The sequence below is a fragment of the Physella acuta genome, unplaced genomic scaffold, assembly GCF_028476545.2.
Source record: "Physella acuta isolate Inbredline_101_S28 unplaced genomic scaffold, ASM2847654v3 ptg001262l, whole genome shotgun sequence".
Taxonomy (NCBI): Eukaryota; Metazoa; Mollusca; class Gastropoda; family Physidae; genus Physella; species Physella acuta.
Genome location: NW_026732777.1, coordinates 143,429 through 167,368, shown reverse-complemented (window position 1 = coordinate 167,368; position 23,940 = coordinate 143,429). Strand labels below are relative to the sequence as shown.

The 23,940-nt window shown below is 36.2% G+C and overlaps 1 protein-coding gene across 1 annotated transcript; it reads left to right on the top strand.

Annotated features, from left to right (window-relative positions):
• The first annotated feature begins 569 nt into the window (after positions 1 to 569).
• LOC131957754 (uncharacterized) lies at positions 570 to 23,247 on the top strand. Its single transcript, XM_059322515.1, has 24 exons — positions 570 to 647; positions 5,312 to 5,587; positions 6,426 to 6,564; positions 7,232 to 7,373; positions 8,567 to 8,758; positions 10,373 to 10,393; positions 10,565 to 10,663; positions 11,215 to 11,421; positions 12,193 to 12,327; positions 12,532 to 12,652; positions 13,031 to 13,203; positions 13,360 to 13,431; positions 13,665 to 13,787; positions 14,844 to 15,002; positions 15,766 to 16,581; positions 17,245 to 17,404; positions 17,465 to 17,480; positions 17,662 to 17,789; positions 18,000 to 18,171; positions 18,263 to 20,335; positions 20,569 to 20,627; positions 20,981 to 21,050; positions 22,095 to 22,233; positions 23,187 to 23,247. The coding sequence occupies exons 2-24, from the start codon at positions 5,414 to 5,416 to the stop codon at positions 23,245 to 23,247; spliced, it is 5,451 nt and encodes a 1,816-aa protein (XP_059178498.1). The 5' UTR covers positions 570 to 647; positions 5,312 to 5,413.
• Positions 23,248 to 23,940: the final 693 nt, after the last annotated feature.

Here is a 23,940-nt window from a genome sequence, read left to right as displayed (position 1 = left end):
CCTATATGAAGCTTATCTATCTAGTATATGCTTTAATATGTTGGTTACACACTTTTATAGACAGGGCTATTTATTATTATAACTATTAAAAAATAAGTATTCATCACAATCATTACAAAAATTATTTTCAAACTTAGTATTTTGCTCTGTAGCAATTCCGCTAATTGTTTAAATTATAATTATACGCTTAATAAACAAAAATATATTTATATTTAAATTGCAGTGACGGCGTTTAATAAAAGCGTGTTCACTTAATTAAATATCAATAATCGATTTGATAATACTGCATACGATACGGTTCATGAAATGTCATACTGATTTAGGAAAATGGTTTGATTTAAAACGGTCAGCCTAGATTAAGTTTAATACAAACTTAATTTCATTAATAATTAATACACAGATAAGGTGTACTGGTTCTTAGATCTAACTGTCAATAAAGTATACTTTATTTTTTAAAAATGTTGTTCATTTTGTTACATATTTTAATAAAAAAAAGCAAGAATCAGGTTTAATAAATATTTCAACACAAGAATATTTGGTTTGGCATACACATGTAATTTTTTTACCATAGGTAACATTAGGCTAGCTGAAAAATACCCCGCGAATCAATGATGGTAATTGATGCCGATGTAGAAAATATGAGATACGTAAGTAGATATCTAGTCTAGATAAAATATCGAGTAACTAAAATCTGATTGTAATGATTCATAACCAAATAATGATTGGTAGTTTTTTAATTGCTCCTTGTGATTATTGAAATTTTTCGAAGGATGTTTGACTGTTTGACGTTTGTTAACACACCGAAACACACCCTATCAACTCGACTCGGATCATTTCTGCCATGTAGATCTAGAATCTAGATCTAGATCTAGATTCTAGGCCTAAATAATAAAATCATCATAAAAATATTGAAGAAACAGGTTGTGTTACTTGTCCACACCTCGTCGATTGTCATCGTAATTTATGATTAGGTTATGCTAGGGATTTTGGTAAAAAAACACTAATCATCATATAAAAATAAAAATTACATATTCTTGTAGAGCTCAACTATATGAAAACAAAACAAAAAAGATTTTCTGTCTAGCTCAAATAGTTTTTTTTTAGCGAATTTTTTTGTGAGGGGTGGAATGCCCTTGCTTTTGCATTGGCCAATTGTGACAAGTCATGGTATACCTGAATAAATTGAGCATAGTTATTTTACTTGCAGTTGTATTTTGTTCATAGTTGCAGAGTTGAGCTAGAATGATATATAGAACTTGTATATGCTGTTGAAATAAATAAAAATAATACAGAAGTATATTTTTGTGTTGGCTTCCTTCCATAACCCCAAAAAAACTGTGCTGCGCAAATATGAAAATGTTTCTAAAGCAATGTTTTACAGTGAATGAAAGAACTACAAAGTTAGCAATCTAAAGTAAATGACTTGAACACTGAAATGTGCATATAACTGCATATAACTACCCCATTATTTTGGGCAGGTGAAGTAGAGTCCATCTTTAAGACATTTTGTTATAAAACTGTGCTGCGCAAATATGAAAAAGTTTCTAAAGCAATGCTTTATATAAATACAGTGAATGAAAGAACTACATAGTTAGCAATCTAAAGTAAATGACTTGAACACTGTAATGTGCATATAATTGCCTTATTATTTTGGGCAGGTGAAGTAGAGTCTATCTTTAAGCCATTTTGTTAAAAGTGAACTGAAGTTATCTGATCAATGTTTTTATGTGTGTATTGTGTATGAATTCTGATTTTCAGCATACAAATATAACTAAGTAAGGGTAAGTAGAACTTGAATACTTAAAATTACAGTTAGCACATAGCTAGTGTAGTGTATTCTAGCAACAGACAGGTAACCTATGTCTGACTCAGCAAAATTTTACTTCAAGCAAAACTAGAACCAGAGTTGAAAAAATGAAAGACAGGTAGATCTATATTAAAATATGTTTAAAACAACAAGTAGGAGATTTGTTTGTACATTACATAAGAATACTGTTGTTAACTTGTTAGTGTATCAAAACTAAAAGCCGGCAGATCGGGATGAAGAAATATAACATTGGAGTCAATGGGGGCAACGTGACCTACTTACGGTGACTACTTTCAAATGAGTATTTACTAATGTCAAAGTCAAAATATCCAAAAATAAATATCATTTCTATAAAAATGGGATGTATCTGCTTTGGAAACTTTCATTATCTAAATGGAAACTTTTCAAAAATCGCGTTTTTAAAGCATTTGAAGTTAACCTTTATACCGCGGTAAGACCAAAGCAGAGACAGCATGCAATTAGATCGCTAAGCCATCAAAACAACTGGAAAACCATTCTACTTTTCATTTAACATTAGGAAATGACCTTTTAAACTTAATTAATTACCATAAATTAAAAACTTATTAGTATGCAAAACTAAATCTCGTGCGCCCGGTATCAGAAAGTAATGGGAGATTTCGGGTCATGTTTTTACCGCGATCTCGGCCGATACCGACAAGCCTAGTTATGCTATAGCTCATAGTTTCATTTTAGAACCTTTAATATCTAGATCTAGATTCTAGAAATCTAGATCTAGTAATATCTTGATCTAGGGCCTAATAAAAATTAATATTTATTTTACGAAGTGACTACTTGGAAGAAGATTTTTCTCCCCAACGTCTCCAGTCCACTTAGTCGGCAAAAGATAGCTCTGCGCATGCGCAGTGACCTGTGGCTAGGGTTAGGGCTAGAATGAGGGGTAGGGTTAGGGATAGGATTAGGGCTAGAGTTAGGGTTTGGGATAGGATTAGGGTTGGTGTTAGGGTTCTGCGGTTGTAAACACACGCATGCGCAGTACCATCGAAAACATCGCAGCGAAGGCAAGTCGTAGTTTCTCTCCATTGCGCATGCATATCTTATTCCGGCTAGCATCGGCCTTTATTTTATTTAGCCTAGGCCCTATTTATTTAGCCTGAATGAGAAATGATTGATTAAAATTGATTGTATCCTAATACTAATTACTAGTTATAGTAATTGAGGGGGTGGGGAATTTTATACCAGTGTCCAATTAAAATTGTTATAATTATTCATAGAATCTTCTTAAAAATTGGGTGTAAGGCAGTGTAAGGTTACTGGTAGTTAACAAAATACACACATAGCGTGCTAATGTCAATGCTATCCCTAGCTAGCCTAAACCTGTCCTAAACAACCTAAACCTTGGTCCTACCTAACACTAACCCTAAGTAATTAGTAATTTCTAACCATAAAAAATCAGCCGTGATTACAATACTACTAACTGAACACCCCTTTTTTGGGAGAGTATTGTAGGATATATCGGTATCTAAAATAATCCGATAATTGAATAGTTTTATTTAAGGGGCCTAATTAGGGCTTAATAATTAATAGGACTAGGGATTTATTAGGCCCCTACTATAAATTATTATTAATATTAGGCCTACTGTTGAGGTAGAGTATTGTAGAGATATTCTAGATTTAGAAGTAGAATCAATCTAGATCTAGAACTAGTTCTAAATCTAGTAGTAGTAGATCTAGATCTAGCTACTACTAGTACTAGCTAGATTAAATAATAATTGAAGACTTTGAGAGCAAGTACAGTTACACAGTTGTAAGAACTTAACAAGTTAGTTACTAGACTAGAATCTAGCCTAATAAATAAGTAGATCTAGGCCTACTATTATTGGTAATAAATTAAAATGTTAGGCCTATAGGCCATACCTGATAATAAGTTACTAGACTAGAATCTAGCCTAATAAACAACTAGATCTAGGCCTACTAATATAGGTAATAAATTAAAATAGTATAGGCCTAGGCCCTACCTGATATTAGCCTAAGTTTTTTTTTAACTGCCAATGTCAAGAATGTGAAAAATGCCTCCTGTGCCTACTGTTGTTACTGTTACCACTATTAAATAAGGCTGCTGCCATTCATATTTCACAACAAATAGCCCTAGGAAGGCTATTCGTACTCTGACCAATCAGCACAAGGCATTTTTCTGTGATTCTTAAATTCCCCTATTCATGCAATGTAGTACTGTTTTTTTTTTTTAATCTAACCTTATCCCTAACCCTAATGCTTAAACCTAACTCTAGCCCTACCCTAATCCCCATCCTTAATGCCTAACCTTATTGCCTAATTCTAAACTTAATCCTAATGCGTAAGCCTAAACCAACCCTAACGCCTAACAGGAATATGCCAAAACTGTCTAAACCTACCCTAATGCCTAAGTCCAAACTTCACCTTAATTCCTAACCCCTAAACTTAAAGCAAAAATAAAAAAAAAAAGCAAAATAAAACTCCGAGCCAAAATGAATAGAACCCACGCTGCGAATACAACGAGCCGATGTGTAACCCCTTCGACCACCAAGATAAAACAAAAATAATTATGCAAACAGGAGTAGGACAATAAATTTTAAAATAAACTTCATTGGTTGGCTAAATATATCAATCTACGAATAGCCTTCTGAGGGCTATTTGTTGTTAGACACTCACATTAAATAAAGTTAAATTTAAAAAGTTGGCCGTAGATAATAATTTATTCAAGGTTACTGTAGACTCTATACTTCACAGTGGTGGGATTGTTGTGATTTTTAAATTTTAGAATCTAAATTAGGCCTAAAGCATGATATTTAAAAACCAATAGGCCTCATGGGCTAATACAAAAAAAAAACCACCACACATAGTAATAATCGTTTTGATCTGACTAGAGTATTAAATAAATACTAAAATAGGCCTATGTACTACATTTCTTCTTAATTGTGAAATTTGTAAATAGAGTCAGATCTTTAGGTATAATTATTGTATAGGCATAGATCTAGATTTATATATGTCTAGATTAAGAAGAGATAAATACAGACAATTTTGGACGATTTAGAAATTTGAGCTAGTACCTGGGTACCATGTACGTATGAATGATAGATGATATGGTTAAATAGTATTTGCTACTGTTTTGTTTGCTTGATAGAATTATAATGTGCAGTGTGTGAGTATGACACTACATTAGTAGAATGACATAATGGTTGATAGATAGAAAGACTATAGAGGACAGTAATCATTGCCTCTAGTGTTGATTGATGATAGACTTAAGGGATTAAAAAATTATTAGTTTTTTGAACAAGCTAGGTTAAAATGATTTCATGCACACAATTCGTTGTGTTGATATTTGTTTGTGCTAATAATTGAGTGAATTTTGACATCTTTCAAACTTAGGGTCCCTGCTTGAGACTTAGCAATAAGAAATCTGTTATTTGCCTCTCTTAAACTGTATATTGTGAAGTTATAGTGAGTTGATTTAACTAAGATAGGTTTTTATAAATCTTCTTTCAGATCTTCTCCAAGACTCACCATGTTACTTGACACTTGCAATATTTCTAGTACAAGAAGCTGATTGTGAGTTAGTCTGAAGGTTTTAAAATCAAAACCGAGAAAATGCAGTGGGAGCACAGGGTAAAGTTCACAGGTCAAGTCAAGACGGCTGGGATGGAGAAGCATATGACCTGGAAGTCAGGATTTGTTGACTTTGACTTTGATGTTGCGAGCAATGAATGGGTGGTGAAGATGTATTTCAAAGTCAACCCAAATAATGTTTGCCAACAAATCAGGGTAATTTATATTCATTGATTTATATCTAATTGTAATAGTATTCTCTATGGAGTTATTTACTTTGTCTTATTAAAAATTATAATGAGTCAAAGATAAAGCTTGATTTGGCTGAAAATCATAAGGGCCCCCAAAACTATTTTAATGGGACGGCATGGTAGGATGGTAGACTCACTACTGCTAACACTGAAGTCTCAAAATCTGATCATGGGCTTGAGTCTGTAGAACGTCAGTGAGTCCACTCAGCTCTGAATGGTACCATTTTAGGAAAGTAAAAGCGGCTCAGCATAGTGCTGACCACACTATCCTCTCATAGGCATTGTTAATAAAAGTAGGTGAACTTTACTGTATCTGTCCCATGAACCTTTATACTCTAAAGGTTACCTCTAAAAAAACATTTTATGAAAAGTAATGCATAACTATTGTTAAATTGTAAGAACCTTTTAGAAAACTTTGTTTGGCTGCAGCCTGCTTCTTAGTTAATTTGTTACTGATGGTACAGAACTGTATTGGACTTGTGTGTTAAAGGACCAACAAAGTCAGGTCTAGCTTATTTTAACTAATATACCATTTCCAATTCTTTGTGTAATATCACCAGCTAATCATTATATTACCATCAAACATGTCCACTTCTCTGGCAACCTATATTTAAAGTTTTTAAAAATAAACTAATAATTACATTGTTGATAATTGGAATGAAATATCACCAGCTAACCGTTACATTATCATCAAGCATATCCATTTATTGGTAACCTATATTTAAAATTTTAAAGTTTTTAAAAATAAATTAATAATTACATTGTTGATAATTGGAATGGAATATCATTGTTTTTTCCCTTAGATTGGCAAGTCTGTTAGTTTGTCAGTAAAATGTGGGAGACTGATCATTGAGAATAAGAAGGGAGATGGCATTCATATCAAGTTGGCCAACAGTGATCTCAATGTGGCTAAGAAACTTGTCACAGAATTAAAGAATACTAGTGAGTGGTACATTTCTTTGAGCTCTCTTGTCTACATATAGGCTTGTAATGCACAAATGAAACTTTTATGATCTACTTTTTTTTACTGCCAAATTATTATTTTTTTATTTCACAACTTCTCATACAAGTTAATGGTCTACAATGATAACTACAGAAATAATCATTCATACAAAAAATGAATGACTGCATAATTTTTAACAGCTATAAAAGAATCAAATGTCTATGCTGAAACTAGAAAAAATATTGAGCATGGCTGTTTCAAAATACAGCAATTAATTTTACAGCTGCCTTGCCATGAATGTTCATTGGCTCTAATATAAAAAGGTATGATAATGTGAGAATCACATAATCAAGGAAAAATGATTTAATTTTGTTAGACTTAAGATATCTTTCAAGCTAGGAATTTCTAGCAAGTTATAATGAGCAAATACTTTAATTTTACACAAGGATTTCTGGTATTTATATATTTTTACTACTAATTTGGCAACAAACTTATTTTTCTTTACATCTACCAACTGTTGCATAAAATAATTTGACTTGGCACAAAAATTTGTAATTTTTTGACTGTTTTTATTTTTATAACACTGCTTTTGATATCCCACAGTGGAGTCCCTAATGCTACCATGTGATGTAGCAGCTGTATAATTACTGTTTGTTTCTGTTCTAGGTCCCAATACTCCTAAATCCAACAAAGCTGAGGTCTGTGTTACATCTAACATTGCTGTTAGAAAAGGGTCTGAGAATGTCAGCCCTTACATGAATGGGAGCTTATCCAGTGATTCCTCCCCTCATTTGTCAAGTGGTGAAATGTGAGTGTACAGAATTTTATTTTAAATGTAATCTTTGTTATTTTAAACTTTCAAATTATTATATGTGTGGTGGTTGTATGAAGTAGGATTATCTGGTTACGGGCCGACCCGCGGTGTATCATACGCCGCTATTTAGTTGTTGTTTTTTCTACTTTTCAGTAATTCATAATTTGTGAATTCGACAGTACCAATGCTGCCACTGAAAATATTTGCTTTAAAACACTAACCCCCCCCCCCCCCGTGAAAGTAGCCTGCTCTTAGTTACCTCCTCTAAGTTTAAAATCGTTTCAAACTAAATTATCTGCCCCTAATAGCCGTCACCAAACCCGGCTCTATGATTGTTTTGAAAACATTTAGCGTGAACCACAGCTCACCACACCAGACCATGTGGGGGGGGTGGTAGCGATAGAGAGGAAGAGAGGAGACTGTAAGACTGTAAGGCGCGCTTGCAGCTTGTTTTCTAACGTCTCCCAGAAGAGAATTATATATATAGATTTGGAGTCATGAGAAATAGTTTCTGAAAGAATTTGTAGTATCTGTATACACCAGCATGATTCAAAACTTATTGAAACTCCAGCTAATAACTCATTATTTGCTAGCATTGCTACCCCAATTCTCACCCTAACAGCCATCCCAACTTAGAAAAAAAGAATCAACTCTTGAATTCAATACTAAATCTTGATAAGAATCTAAACATCTCGATGTATGTAGGGAGTCAGCATGGTTGTGTTAGTAAAGCTCATGGTTACTAATCTGAAAAGTCTAGAGTTCGAACCCTCGGGCAGATGAGGCTCGTTAGCTGGGGACTGCCACTCTTCTAAAAGAGACAACTCCAAAATTAAACAAGTGCTGCCTTGTAGTTTGTCCTTGGTTGGACAAAGGCAATGGAGGCAAATTCAAAAAGAAAAGCAGGCTGAAATCGGAGTCAATGGCCTCAATGGCGCATAACCAGCTGACACATATACTTAATTAATTCTGTTGGAGGGGATACCTTCCTTCCAATGCTAAAATTAAGAACAAAGAAGAAGAAGAATGGTGTATGTGTAAAAAAATAAATTAGCATCCTTTTTCTTAACTGCATAAACTCTTAGCTTCAGATTATTCACAATGTCATTTAATGTCTAGTTCATAGAACTGCATAGTGCTCTTGTAACCGTTGCCCATGTTGTATTTATAACCCATCTACCCAACAGTTCACCTGTTCAACCAGAGGCATGGCTGTCCAAGAAAACACCTCCCAGCAACCACTTGCCACACACCCCTAACAATGCCTCCAAGCGCAAGTTAGACCTTCTTCCTCCAGAGAAACCAAAGAGTGTGAACAGGCTTAAACACGAGGACTCAGAGCTGACTGATGATGCTCTGCTCACTAACCGCTTTACAGGGTACGAAAGTTTTTTCTGATTTATCTAATTACCTAATACTTTATTGTTTTTAATTTGTTAAACTTTTTTTTCTGTTTTGACTTTTAAAAGATGGTTAAATTTTACATACTATTTAAGCTATGTAACATCAGTTTCAGACTTTTCAAATCAAACAATAGTATTCTAATACAAATCACTTCTAGGCTTTGAGTCTGTAGTGATTGAAATACTTCTGTTACTGTTAGTGTATCAGTTTATGATAGCTGGTTAGAATTCTTCTATTTTTATTTTCAAGCTTTTTTTTTTATTGCCTAGAAAGCTTTATAATACTTACTTTTTAAAATCAATGCACACACACTATTTCCATGACATAAACAATACTCACAATTTGGGGATGAGGGTTGTTGAGTTGATGGACCAGAGTGTTGCATTCATTATATTGGGCTTTGTCCTGAGTGCAAGCTGGAGTTGTCTTTCTCTTGTTAACTAAACACTTTGTCAAGTTGAGGACAGTCATTAAGGATGTAATACATGCACTCAAAGGGAGTGTTGCTATTGGTTGATTTGACATGGCATTCTTGATTTGTACTATCTCTCCTTAACCATTGCACTTTTAATAGATTGTTATTAGACTTTTGACTAGCATAACAGTCAAGTTTTATGTATAATCTAAAATTGCTCAACTTGAAAGTAATTGTCAAACTTTAATGTTCTATACAGCTTTTAGCTGTAGTTGCATAACATTTGAAAGTTCCCCCCCCCCCCCCCCCCCCCCCCCCCCTCCCTTCCTCTATAGAATAAGCTAGCAGTAAGTTTAATTAATGAGATTATGATGGTAAACATAGCTAGAGCAATGTCAGTTTTGAGGTTTGTTTTATTTTTTGATTAATCAAAAACTGACTATGCATTTTAAAATACAAAAACATGAAAAGCATAACTATTTTATTCAACTTTTGGTTTTATTTGAAAATCAGATTATTTGATCTACCAGGCTTTACCCTTAAAGTTAAAATCTAATTTTAATTATTATCAAAATAGTTGCACATGTGTATTTTATAAATTTTATTAAAGGTTAAAGACTTGTTAAAAAACATAGTTGATTTAATTTTAAAAATCTAGTAGGAAAGTTATTGTGTTAAAGTGAATTTATTTCCTCCTATGCTGAGAGTGTACCTAGCTATGGTTCAGAGGCATGGCGGGGGGGGGGGGGGGGGGGTACATATGTCCCCAGGCGCAGACCTTAGGGGGCACCAAAATGGGTCAGAAAAACAAATTAAAATAGCATTTTAACAGCAGTTTTGCATTATAAATATAAAAAATATATGGGGCGGGGGGTGCAAATTGAAAGTTTGAGGGGTGGGGGGTTGAAAATTGAAAATTAAAAGGTTGTTCCCGAGGGGGGGGGGGGGGGCGCCAAATTGAAAGTTTGTCCCCGGGCGCCAGGAAGGGTCACTACGCCTCTGCTATGGTTAGCACCTCGTACACTCAGGTTAAGTGGGGGGGGGTGGGGGGGGGGGGCAAAAAACTACCACGTCTGTCATAATAATATCATATGCTATGCATCATTTAACAATATCATATCTTTTGCATCAAAAATTTTTAAACACCATTTAATCTGTGTATTCATTTTTACAGAGTGAAAGATTATTCTAGATGGTAAGTTATTTTTCTTTTCTAATTTTGAGTTTTTTTCCCCCTTATAAACCTCTTACAATGGATGTGAGTTTTAATTAGACAAACACCATACAAATGTGGATGTTAGAGTGTCGTTATACTGCTATGTGTGTTAACTTTATCAAGAAATATCAGCCTTTATGTTGTCTGAAGGTCACAAAATGCATCACACAACATTCCAGTCAACAATGGGTTAGGGGCCAAACAGTTTTATGGGAGCCAGAACTCTTCTGCTTATGAAAACTCTAATAGGTAAATATTTCATATTTAAACCCTATCATGTTGTTTAATGTTTTAGTGAAAAATGTTAAATTGTTATGTTTATACTGTTACATTTTTAAAGTGCTTAAATTGTTATAAAAAGCACTTCATATCAAGTGCTCTAAAGTGTGAGTGTGTGTATGTTGTTACTACTACACATTCACCATTACAACTATTGTTTATAACTGAGTATACACTCTATCATTGTTTACCTTGACACAGTTCACTGCACACACCTATAGACTTAACTCTGTTTACTTTTTTTTAATCAACAGTTTACATGCTTCACTGAATTGACATTTTTTCCCACAACAAACACACTGAGTACTTTTCACTGTAACCAATAACCTTGACCTACCTGATTACCTGAATATACTCATCCCCCCACACTCAAGACTTCAGTTTTTACCTAGACAGTTTATTTGTGAATACAACAAATTTTTACTCCACAAATTTTTATCAGTCTTTTAAATGATTGGAGTTTTACTTTTACTGCGACTTGTGTCCTTTTTAAAATTCTTACTGTTTGCCCTTCTGCCCAGCAGGGCTATCAGCAAAGGCAGCCAGAACAGTAGTGTTGACAGAACACCCCGGAATAAACGAGCCAGGCTCTCCTCTGAGATGGACCCTGACCAGGAGAATGTTCTGGAATCATCTTCTTCCTTAGTTCCAGTGAACAATAATAGGCAAAGCAGTGAAGAAAATTCTAAGCATTACGCTGAGGGGGAAAATGCTTCACGTACAGTTGGGTGAGTTAATTTTTCTGTTTGGTTTACTTTGTATTACTTAACAGTTTCCAACATGTCAGTGTATGGCTATTAATAGCTATGCATGTTAGGTTAAAGGGGTATGGTTAGAGTATTGGTGCTATCAGTGCTATACAAGCAGTTCTGAAAATAATTTAGTACTGTATACCAATTGTTAGGGTCAGAAACTAGGGTAAGGGCTCTGATTAAGAATATTTGTATTAATTTACTTCAGGTTACTTAACACATTAAGATTCCATTGTTTCATCTTTGGACACTTTGTATGAAACATACCCTGGTTAATATAATTGAATTGGTACATGACAAATTTAAACTTAATATTGCAATGATAGACGGGGGTGGGGATTTTTATACCTGTGTCCATAATAGAATCCCCTTTTAAAAAAAGGGGTGTTAGGTTACTGGTAGTTAACTCAAATACACACATGGCTTGCTAATGTCGATGCTAACCCTAACCCTATTCCTAACTCCAACCCTAGTACTACCATATGCTTAACTCTAATTTATAACAATAAAATTAGTCAAGATTACCATACTACTACTACTACTAACAACCTAACATACCTATTTCATTGATGACTATTATTTGAATTGGGTATCTAAAATCATCCCAGAATATCTTTTTATTCATACAAAACTCTGTATAGTTTTATACTGATGTTTAATAATAGAATCACAGCTTTACTGTAATGTATTGTCTATTTGCTATGGTTGAATGCCAGTGTTTTACCTTAGTGTCCTTGTTTCTGGCAGGTTTGACAATCTGGGAAACACCTGCTTCATGAACTCACCTCTACAATGCTTGTCATCACTAGAACCATTGTCTATAGACTTCCAGTCTGTCATAGCAGAATTTGGGGCTGAACTTAAGCCTAATTCTATTACTAGGTAATATAAATTACTTAAATGTGGTAATAGTTAAGAATTTACATTTTAATGTATTGTACAACTAGTTATAATAAGACATGATTTGACAAGTGTGGAATAGCTAGGATTTATATTTCATGTGTATTGTACAACTGGTTATAAGACATGTGATTTTGCTATGTGTGGCTGAAGTTCTTGCTGTATATTGGACTATATATTTGACAGGCTACTTTACCTGTTGATGAAAGATGTTCGCAAGCTAGACGGGTGCCCAGAAAGAGTAAGGCAGATTCTTCAGCGCCTTAGAATTGATATCAATGGAAAGTTTGCTCTCAATACTCAGCAGGTGTGTTATAGAAAACCATTTGATCTTCCTGGTTTAACCTGTTAATGGTTTTACCTAAGGTTTTTTTTTTTTTTAACTTAAATTTTCAGTGAGAGTGGTCGAATGGTAGAGCATACGACTGATAACCCAACAATCTAGAGTTCGAATCCGGGGTTAGGCTTAGTACAATGCCCTCAAGTCCACCAAGCTCTGGTGGGTACCTGACTCGTGTTAGGGAATGTACAGGTGGCTGGGCATAGTGCTGAACACAAAAAACCATTCAAATTCAGAGGTTATGGAAACAGGTCAACTCTACTTCACCTGCACCATTGACCACCAGGTTTGCAAGGGTACTGAACTACATGCTTTTACTAATGGTGTATTTTTTTGCTTGTGTAGGATGCACATGAGCTACTGGCTGAACTATTGGATCGCACAGACGAGGAAATGAAGGCTATACTGAGGAAGTATGAGGGTGTCACAGTAGGGGTGGGCGTTGTCATTTCAACCACTGTTTCACCTATACAAGCCAACTTCATGTGGTGTTACAAAGTTTCTTTCTTCTTCCATGAGTAAGTCCCTTTGTTTAATATCAATAAAATACAGTATCAATCAAATAATTAAAGATTATCAGGATTTTTTTTTAAATAACATGATTTATTAGGTAACAAATGTAGACAATTATCCTTTTTTTTATGCTAATAAACTATTTGGGTAATATTTTGTAGGTGTAAAACAGAAACAACTTCTCATCAGGAGGAACGCGAGACTACTCTAATGCTTGCACTAGATTCAGACAAGTAAGAAATCTGCATTTTTACATGGATAGTGTATTTAAGAAAAGTTGTATTTTCTTTCAAATATTTGTTCTTCATAGTACAATAGTTTATAAGCATGTTTAGAAGGTGGTATAGTATAGCCATGCGTAATATAAATGTGACAGAATTTACTATAATCCCTAGTATAGTAGTGAGGAAAGTATGTTGTCATTGTTGGTGTGTTAAGGTCATCAAAATCTTGTTCTAATTTGCAGGGACGATAGCCTCCAGGATTGTATAGACAGGTATTTTGAGTCGTCAGAGGTTGACATGAAGTGTGAAAAATGTGGAAAAGATGAGAAAGCCACCATGACCAGAAAAATTGTCAAAAGACCAAGGTATCTTCATATTTTCTCTAATTCCACTACTAGAATATGCATTGAAATTATATACACCATTGTAAACAAGTAATTAAAAAAAGTCTAGTGACAATTTTAGTGAAATTTCTTGTGTTATCTAAAAATAGCTCTGTCGTAGCGTAAATCAAGAGCAGGGTTAGTAAAACCATTGGTTAGTTATTAAAACGTTTTTTATTAATTTTTTTTTAAGTATTTTACATGTTTTATTTACAATAGAGTACCATGACTAAAAACCATTGCGCGCCCAGCTACCGAACGTGACGTCGCAGCCATTGCACGTGATGGCGCAGCTATTGAACGTGATGACGCGTGTGGTGTGGTTGCATAAAATGCCTACTAATTCGGTCCAAATTTTAATTAATTCAAAAAAAAATTGTGACCAAACGAAAGGATATTTTTGAAAACTTTCTTCGGCAATATTGTTCTAAATCAGGGGTCTCCAAACTACGGCCCGCGGGCCGGATGCAGCCCGCGATGTCCTCTCATCCGGCCCGCGGAGATCTTTTTGTCCACGGAAAAAACGTTTGTTGCTGATGGCTGAGGAACCTTGCCCAGAAAAATCAAAGACATGCCTGGGAGAAACTGGCCCCCGAACTGAAATTTGATAGTTAATGCGGCCCTCGGACTGAAAAGTTTGGAGACCCCTGTTCTAAATTATGGCAGGAATCGATTGGTACATGTTTCAAGTCGCTAAGTGGTCTGGTTGCCGAGATATGGGCCAAAAACTGCATTTTTTCGAGGTTTTTTGGCTTTTCCGGCAAATCCATGAAAGAAACCCGGAATTTTTATGGCCTATGTTCATCCTCGTAACTTGCTTAACATAATTGCTTTTGGAACTAGTCCTCGATATTGCTTCGTTGAGGAGGAGATACGACTTAAAGCTGCGGACACACATCCATCCATCCATTCATCCATCCATCCATTCCCAGAAAAGACGAGTTAATAAACGCAATTCTCCAGAATGGAAATTGCGCTAAAAAGTTAACTTGCTTGAAGTCACTGAATAAGTAAAGTGGTTTACTTCATTCCCCACAGAATATTTATCTTAAATTTGCTGAGATACCAGACTGATATAACAGAAACCAAGAAAAAGACGGACAGGGTTTCCATCCCTCGCTACATGAGTATAGCTGAGTACTGTGCTGCTGATGTTAAAGCCCCGCCCCACATGGAGCCCTTGTTTATGCTAGACAGGTAATTGTTTTGTTTACAAACTTCTATTTGGCTTTAGTGTTTTAGTTTTATATTTTGGTCAGTGACCTTGTGTTGGTTGACCCCAAGGTTACTTTGTGTGAAGTCCCTGTTAATTTATAGCAGGCTTTTTCTCAGTGTTACTATATTAGGATGTTTTTGACTATTCTCATTCCATCTTTGGTTGTTTTGTTTTATAGAATTGGCATTACTGTTAAGCACCTTTTTAAAAATAGCAATATAAACAGAAAGTGATATTTCAACGCCAAGGGTAGACAAAGGTACAGAATATAGTTCAAGTAGAGACAGGGCAGTTTTAAACTCAATGGGATCAGAACCTACCAATCCAAATGGCAATAAATCACCTTGCCTTCCATGCATCAAGTTAGGCATATAAACTCTTCTGCCAATCAGCTGTACAGAAATATCACTTTCTGTTTATGTTGCTGTTTTCCAGGAACATCTGCTTCCATCCCTTCTACACCTTTTTAAAACAGCTGCGTGTATACATAGATGAATGCTAATGTAATAGTTAATTGTACAGGTTATCTAGGTAGTGTATACAAAATTGCTGTGTCAATACTTTGCGTGTTATGAGTTTGTAATAGTGTAGACATCCTTGTATTAAATGAATGTTTAACTTGGCTGGTACAGAGAGAACACTCTAAATACCAGTGAACCAGGTGTATCAATACTTTGCGTCTTATGATTCTGTAATAATGTAGACATCCTTGTATTAAATGAATGTTTAACTTGGCTGGTACAGAGAGAACACTCTAAATACCAGTGAACCAGCCGAAGAGGACAGCTCCCCCATAGTGAGCAACAACCCTCAGAAGAAAAAGGTGGCAAGGGTGAGTGCCTTCAACCAGTGTGAGGCTGTCACTGTGTTGAAAAACGAGGATGACCTCCCTTTGAATGTGGAGAGTCCAGATGTACCTGTACACCTGTCTGTGTCCAGGCCTATGTCCGGCGCCAGGCCAAAAACTGTGGCCGTATCCAAGCCTATGTCTGGCGCTAGACCAAAAACTCCGGCTGCATCGAAGTCGACGTCTGGGGCTAGGTCTAAAACAGCCAGGTACCTCAAACCTGGGAAAAACAGGCGCCGGGCTTACATGAGGTCACCAGAGACAAGCACAGAGTTAGACCTGGAAGATATTCCCAAACTTGTCAACCCAAAAGACCCTTATGGGGTGGCATTCCCGGGAGAGACATTTGTTTTTGATGACCGTTGCCACCCAGAGGTGCTGGAGCTGGCTAAAATGCAGAAGGCAACATGGAACAAGATCCAGCAGATGGACGATGAGCTGGAAGAAATCCGGAGGATGAACAACCTCAACAGCTTCTCCGGCATCATCAACCCAAACAATGACTTTTACAACAAAGCCCTGCTAGACCGGTCAGATCTGATGGAGCCGCTGACCATCATCAGTGAGGACATCAACTACCTCAATGTCCACTCCAGCACGCCAAATATATCAGAATTCCAGGATTTGCTGGCCTTGAGCCCATTCTCTGGATCCATTGACCAGCAACATGACACGGCAGTGCGAACTAATAACATGCAACTGTTGAATAATATGTAAGCCATTCAGTCACAGGTTTCATTTGTTACACCTACCAGCTAACGTTTTACTTTTTCTTGGTTCATTCTTTACATACCAATAGTTTTATTTATTGAATTGAACTAATCTTTTTGTTCAATATTGATTTAATCTTTTTTCTCAATAATGTTGATACTTATAGTTATAGATAATACACCTTGAAAATTAATTTTTAATTAGCATATCACAATTATTGATACTATACTTTATATTCATAATTTTGATAGTTATATTTGCATGATAAATAATATATACTTGCATGATAATTTGTTTAAAGTGTTCAGAGTTTCAGCATGCCCCAAGATCAACACTTGCTCTTTAAAACCTAAATATGTAGTATATTATTAAATGTGCGTTAGACATTAGTCTTGAAATTCGAATATAATCTTGTTCGTAAACATCACATTGAATTGGTTTAAAAATGTCATTAACTAATTTCAGCTTAAAGTTAATTTAAAAATGCACTAGACTAACCTAATGACATTAAATTGGTTAAAGAATGCAGTTTAATTTTATTTTGTTCTAGACCTACTTTAAGAAATTATTTGTTGTAGGCCAACCTAACATTTAAATGGTTTACTTTAATCTTTACACTTTGGTTGTACAATGTAGCCTACCTAATGATACAATTTTGGTTTTAGAATGTGCAGTGACCCAGCCCTTGACAACAAGATGGACATCGCTGAGGCAATGGACAAAAACCACACACTGGATGACACGGTGCCATATGACTTTGACCTGCCAGAAAAACAGGAAGAGATGAAAGATGAACCATCAGGAGCTGAGGCAGCCGGCAACAATCAAGTGGTTCTACCTGAAGGTAGGTCTAGCATCCTTGGCTCTAAACCTTGCAACAATCATGTGGCTCTACCTGAAGGTAGGTCTAACATCTTAGACTCCAGATTTATTATTGTATTCAGCATGTTTCTTATTGTAGCTGTACGTAGAGTAATCAAGTACATGAAAATCAATAACTAATTTTCATGGTATTACAAATAAGCCTATGATAGAACCCATATTGATTATGGATTTCTAATGTTGTGATCCCTTGTCTCCAGGTCTAGAAGAATCCATAGCCAGTGATGTAAAGCGATTGGTCAAAGCTCTACTGTCCAAGATTTGGGAAGTCCAGAACTACATGCAAGAAGTTGTGGAGGACATGTCAGATTTGTATGCACAAACTCAGGTCAGATATGTTGTTAACACTTGTTCAGAAAGTTATTCTTTTAAATTCTTTTTATACTTTAATTACCAACTAATTGTGTAGAAGCGCCATATTTTAATTTCGTTGTCTCTAATTCATATTTAATTCAGTACCAAATTTAGCATTGTTTTAATGTAAGTCAGCCGTATTGTAACATTAGACATTTTTATAAATTGCACATCTTTTTCACAGGTGGTCATTACAGAGGTCAGCATATTTGTTGAACAGATGAAGCTAGGGGCTCAAGCTCTACAAGGAGAGGCTGCCTCCCCTCAAAGCCAAAATGGGTATTCCCCTGAGAACCAGATTGCCATTTGTCACACTCTAATTAATAGGGCATTACAATCTACAGAAGACTATGATGGTTTGTGCCAGTTTATTTTTAATTTTTTTTTAATTAAAAATTAATGTTGCGTCAAAATCACAATTACCAATTAAAAATGTATTTATTTTAGCAGATGCCTACATGGATGATGAAGAATGTGAGTTAATTCGTAAGGAGATACTGGTAAAACGTTACAGCTCATACAAGAAGGAAGACCAAAAAGTGAACCATTTGATAGAAGATTTAGGCTTGTATTTGGCTGCTAAAAAACTGGGCATTGCCAAGCCAGACACACCAAAAAAACACAGGAAAAATCAGGCTGCAAGCACAGAGGAAGCTGGAGAGGCTAAGGATAAATCAGTCAGGTGGAAAGATTCAGAACATACGGATGCCCAGGATGATCTGAGGCTGGGTCAGAGTGCTGCCCTGAGTGATGATGAGATCTTCAAGCAGGACGTCCAGTGTATGCCTGAGAGTGAGGGAGCTCAAGCTCAAACAGCTCTGAGGTCAAAGAAAAGAAAAACATTCGATAACGAGACGGAAAGGTCGTCGCAGAAGGACGGCGAGGAGTCAGCTTGGCCGGACGAGCCCGGCCTACAGATAGACACCAGGGCCAGTGACGCTGCAGATGCTTTAGCCCTGGCCTTGACCCCTCAGCATGCAAGAGCCGGGACTTCCCAAACGGAGCATCAGTATTTTCAGTCTTGCGTCTCATCCAACACAATATTCGGGAAGGACGTCAGCTGCTACACAGAAGAGGAGCTTGAGAAGGTGGACCCCAGCGCCATGACGGAGGACGAGATGCTGGTCTATGCACAGGCTCTGAGCAGGATTGAGTACATGAGAGAAAAGAGTGCTAAAGTTGGAGCCTGCAGTCCTATGGAGGTCGGGGATTCTGAACCTCGTTCAGAACAAAAAAACCTTCCGGATGTTATTTCAGCTGAAGGAGCCGCCTATGATGGGGGCGCTAGATCACGTTCAAATTCTACTAACAGTATTCCAGGCAAGGGTGTAGGTGCGAATCCAGACAAGAAGCCACCAGAAGAGTCAAAGCTGTTAATCTGTGAAGAGGATTTGAGTGACGGGGACGAGCCTGATGGCATGTGTTCAGGGGGGAAAGATGAGGAAAAGAAAACCCCACCCTTGCGTAACACTGAGGCTAAAGACATGATAGACGGGCTGTGCAATACTTGTGGTCACATGTTCTGTAATGACTGCCCGTGTTGTGACCTGCTTGACCAGGCGGACTTTGATGGTCAGCCTCTGGACCAGGGACTGTGTATTCCAGAGCCAGATAAAGCACAACACAAGTCGCCGGAGGTGAGCAAGGTTCAGCCGGCGTCTAAAGTTCTAGCAGACAGGTGCAATACATCGCCGGAGAATGTCGTTCCTGTGAAAAAATCTGTCTCACCTGCTTCCACAGCAGACACCAAACCTGCAGCTGCGCCAGTCGTGGAGAAAAAAAGCCCAGATGACCACGTGGTCCCTGCCTCGCCTCTCCCCAGCCCAAAGAAAGATTCCTACTTGTTCTCTCCGTCTAAACCAAATAACCTCACAAAAACCAGAGACTATTCCAGACTCCGTAGCCCATCTGCGTCGCCTAGGAAACGTGGCACTAAAGCCCATTCTAGGTCTGCCTCTGCTTCCAAAAAGTTGGTGTTCCCTGGAGAGGAGAAAGCCCAGACTCCTGGATTTGCAGGTGCGGATTGTCTACCTGGCTACAGTGATGTGGATTTATCTGGCAACTCCTCCCTAGAAGTGAACCTTGACGACAGCTCCTACTTTGACCACAGGGAGGATTGTTTCTACACCCCAACACCTGCTTCAGGCTCACGTAGTGTTCAAGTCTCACCTTTTACCCCATCCGTCAAGCACAACACCAGCACCCCTCACACCTCAAGCACCCCACACCCCTCCAGCATCCCCACCTTCCTCCAGCCGGCCGCCAAAATCCCCTCCATGCAAAAACTGGACTCCAGCCTCCTGCTCCACCCTCCCTCGGACACGGGTTTCCCTGACCCCAGCCCAGTGCTGCAGAACAACCTATCCCAGCCTGAGCCACATGAAGATGAGGCAGGAGCCGGAGCGCCATCGGTCAAGCCAGAGAATTTGGTACTGGACAAGATGTCTGATAAAACCAAGCTGGACAAAACCAACATCAAAATAAAAACCAAACGTTCTGCAAACAGCTTTTCTAGTGCTGGTATGTTCCTTTCCTGTATTCATTTTTTCTATACTTTTAGCTAGTGTGGTTTTAATCCTTAAATAATTCTTTATAATTACTTACTTTTGGTCTTGTATATTCAAAAATGAATCTTGAGATAAAGCAGTCTTGATTTAGCAGTTTTAATGTATGATTCACGGAATAAGCATTTTAAACTTGAGCACATTTTATTTAGTACATTGATATTAAGTCAATAACTTGTCCATTGACAGAGGAAAAAGAGAATGACCCAGCTGATCAGGCCAGGAAAAAACGTTTGGACAACATTGAGGTAAAACAAAATTAAATATTTGTACTAATACTAATACATTTTGGTGACAATTGATTTGGTTTACAATTACTTGGCCGGCGTGACCTAAAAAAAAATTGGAGATGAAACCTGGGTTTTAATCTGAACGTCCCTGAGTCCACCCAACTCATGTTAAAGTACAGGCATGCTGAGCATAGTACTTACCACACTAACCCCTTATATGCAGAGGTTGCTGAAACAGGTGAATTCTACTTGACTTGAATCCATGGACCGTCAGGTTGCTAAAAGACAACTCAACTTACTATTTTACAATGCTATAGCTGCCATAAACTATTTTGTTACAAGTACAAAAAACACTAAAAATACTATTTCAGATGGGTAAAGCAGACTTCTCCTATAGACTTGTTGGTATTGTGAATCACCATGGAGAATCTCTGTATGCTGGTATGTGTTTTTATACAATTGAATAACTGATCATTAAATTGTTCAATACATGGCATTTTAAAATGAAATGTTTTAATGTGAAGCTCCTACATGTATGATCGATTTAAAAACCTTAAGTAAATTGTTAAATATGTGCAGGCGTTTAAAACTAAAACTTAAATGTATAAATAACAAACTCCATCCATGATTAACTTTATTTGAAATTAAAACCTGATCATCAAATTCAATTGTTAACCCTTTGAGCCCTGGCCTCCCTGGCCTAATTTCTCCCATTTCCTGAGCTCCCAGGGCCAAACCAATTTTCACTTATCTGCTTCTAACTTAGCCTATAACTTTTGAACCGTTTGAGATAATCAAACCACATTTGATATCCAGACACACGATAAAAAACAATGCAGCAAGATTCTGAAATTCCTTATTGTTTTGCAATGTAACAGAACAATGTATATAAAACAAACACATAATTATTATCAATACGCCAAGGAGACTGAAGTTTTACAGCATGGCGTGCATCAGAACGTACTAGAACAGTTTCATTGTCACTGTCAATTTCAATCTCACTGTGTTCAGTCTCAAATTCAACGTCACTATCATCACAATATAGACCAGGAATATTATCTTCATCAGAATCAATAAGTAGTTGTATTGCCTGAGATGCAGTCATTCTACTTCTTTTGTTATTTCGGTCTTTTGCTTCATCTTTTGCGCCAACTTTATGTGCTGAAGGCGATTGCTGTGGCCCAGCTTTTCGTTTTGGCGGCATTGCTACGAAATATAAACACTTTTACTTTTCCTAAATCTATTTTTAGAATCATAATCCCGCACTAAAAAGACATATGTGCAGTTTTAGTCAGTCTTCCGCTAATTATATTTAGACAGTATACCAGCCGCTAGGAATATGACGCTAGATCATCGGGCCGGAAAACCGGCTTTTCGGACATGTATGCCTAATGTTGAAGCCGGTTTACCGGCCTGGCGGGCTCAAAGGGTTAAATACATAGACATTTAAATATAAAATGTATAAATATTAAATTCCTATTATAGGTCATTACACAGCTTTTGCTTACAACCTGAGCAAGCAGAAATGGTTCTACATGGATGACAGAAACACCAAGGAAACCACTGAGAGCATGGCAAAAAAAGACAGTTTAAATTCTGGCTACATGTTTTTCTACATGGATAAGTAAGTGGTTAGCTTAAGAATTTATAGGTTAAGTTTACTTAAGTGAGCATTCTTTTTTTTTTTTTTGACGGGTTTCTATTTAGATGGTGTATTCTTAGTTTTCTATTTATATGGTGTATTCTTAGTTTTCTATTTATATGGTGTATTCTTAGTTTTTTATTTAGATGGTGTATTCTTAGTTTTCTATTTATATGGTGTATTCTTAGTTTTCTATTTATATGGTGTATTCTTAGTTTTCTATTTATATGGTGTATTCTTAGTTTTCTATTTATATGGTGTATTCTTAGTTTTTTATTTAGATGGTGTATTCTTAGTTTTCTATTTAGATGGTGTATTCTATTTAGATGGTGTATTCTATTTAGATGGTGTATTCTATTTAGATGGTGTATACTATTTAGATGGTGTATACTATTTAGATGGTGTATACTATTTAGATGGTGTATACTATTTAGATGGTGTATACTATTTAGATGGTGTATACTATTTAGATGGTGTATACTATTTAGATGGTGTATACTATTTAGATGGTGTATACTATTTAGATGGTGTATACTATTTAGATGGTGTATACTATTTAGATGGTGTATACTATTTAGATGGTGTATACTATTTAGATGGTGTATACTATTTAGATGGTGTATACTATTTAGATGGTGTATACTATTTAGATGGTGTATACTATTTAGATGGTATTTTTCTATTTAAATGGTATTTTTCTATTTAAATGGTATTTTTCTATTTAAATGGTATTTTTCTATTTAAATGGTATTTTCTATTTAAATGGTATTTTCTATTTAAATGGTATTTTCTATTTAAACTGTATACATTTGGATTGTGGTTAATGCAGTGACCTGCCATAACTAGGGGTACCTAAGGCTTACTTGTGGTACTGTGATAGTATGTCCATTTTTTCCCATCTTTGTTATTTAAAAAAAATTCTGTGTCATCTACAGAGATCTGTTCCATGACTATGCCAACAAAGTGGAATCTACGGTTAAGACAAGTCATCTTTAAAGCATTGCTGTCAGGGTGCTTAGCTGCTACCTCAACTGTTACCTGTGGGATTCTTAGGCAGGCAACCTCAGCTTTAAATGGAATGTTGTGTTGTGGTTGCTGCATTGTTGCTAATAGAGGGAAGCAAGTATTTAAAACTGCATGATTTCTGGACAGCTGGTTAATTTTTTAACTGTAGGATAAGCAAATTACACAGAAAGGTGATTATCCAATGTTAATGAACAATGACATATCTTGATTCAATTTTTAATGTGTTCTTTAAATTCCCCTAAACATCTCATTTTTTAACTTACCTAATGAACTGATGGATTTTGCTCTGGACCAGGTTTTTATATGCCAGTTGCGTAAAGCCAAAACATATTTTTTTCTTTGGACTGGCTATGAACAGTTTTAGCTTTTTAATTACAAAAATATTTTGTTGTACATGAAACTGCTGGGTGCAATATAAACTAATTGTAACTTGTTGATGTAATGTAACAAAAGTTGTAACATAATTCTGTTCATGTATCTATTTATTAAACTACCAGAGTGTAAAAAGTTCTATTGATGTATATAACTACTGTAAAGAAAGGACTAACATCTGTGTGATGTGTATGAAAGCTGTGGTCAATTAATGTTATGTTTACCAAAGTTCTTGTTAAATAACAATTTTTATGAGGTGTAAATTTTTAAATGCATTACAAATTTAACATG

Excerpts from the sequence above, each read along its gene's own strand:
- LOC131957754 (XM_059322515.1), top strand. The coding sequence starts at position 5,414 with ATGCAGTGGGAGCACAGGGTAAAGTTCACAGGTCAAGTCAAGACGGCT. Across the intron at positions 11,422-12,192 it reads AATGCTTCACGTACAGTTGG|GTTTGACAATCTGGGAAACA; the intron begins GTGAGTTAATTT and ends TGTTTCTGGCAG. Across the intron at positions 21,051-22,094 it reads TGGAGAATCTCTGTATGCTG|GTCATTACACAGCTTTTGCT; the intron begins GTATGTGTTTTT and ends TTCCTATTATAG.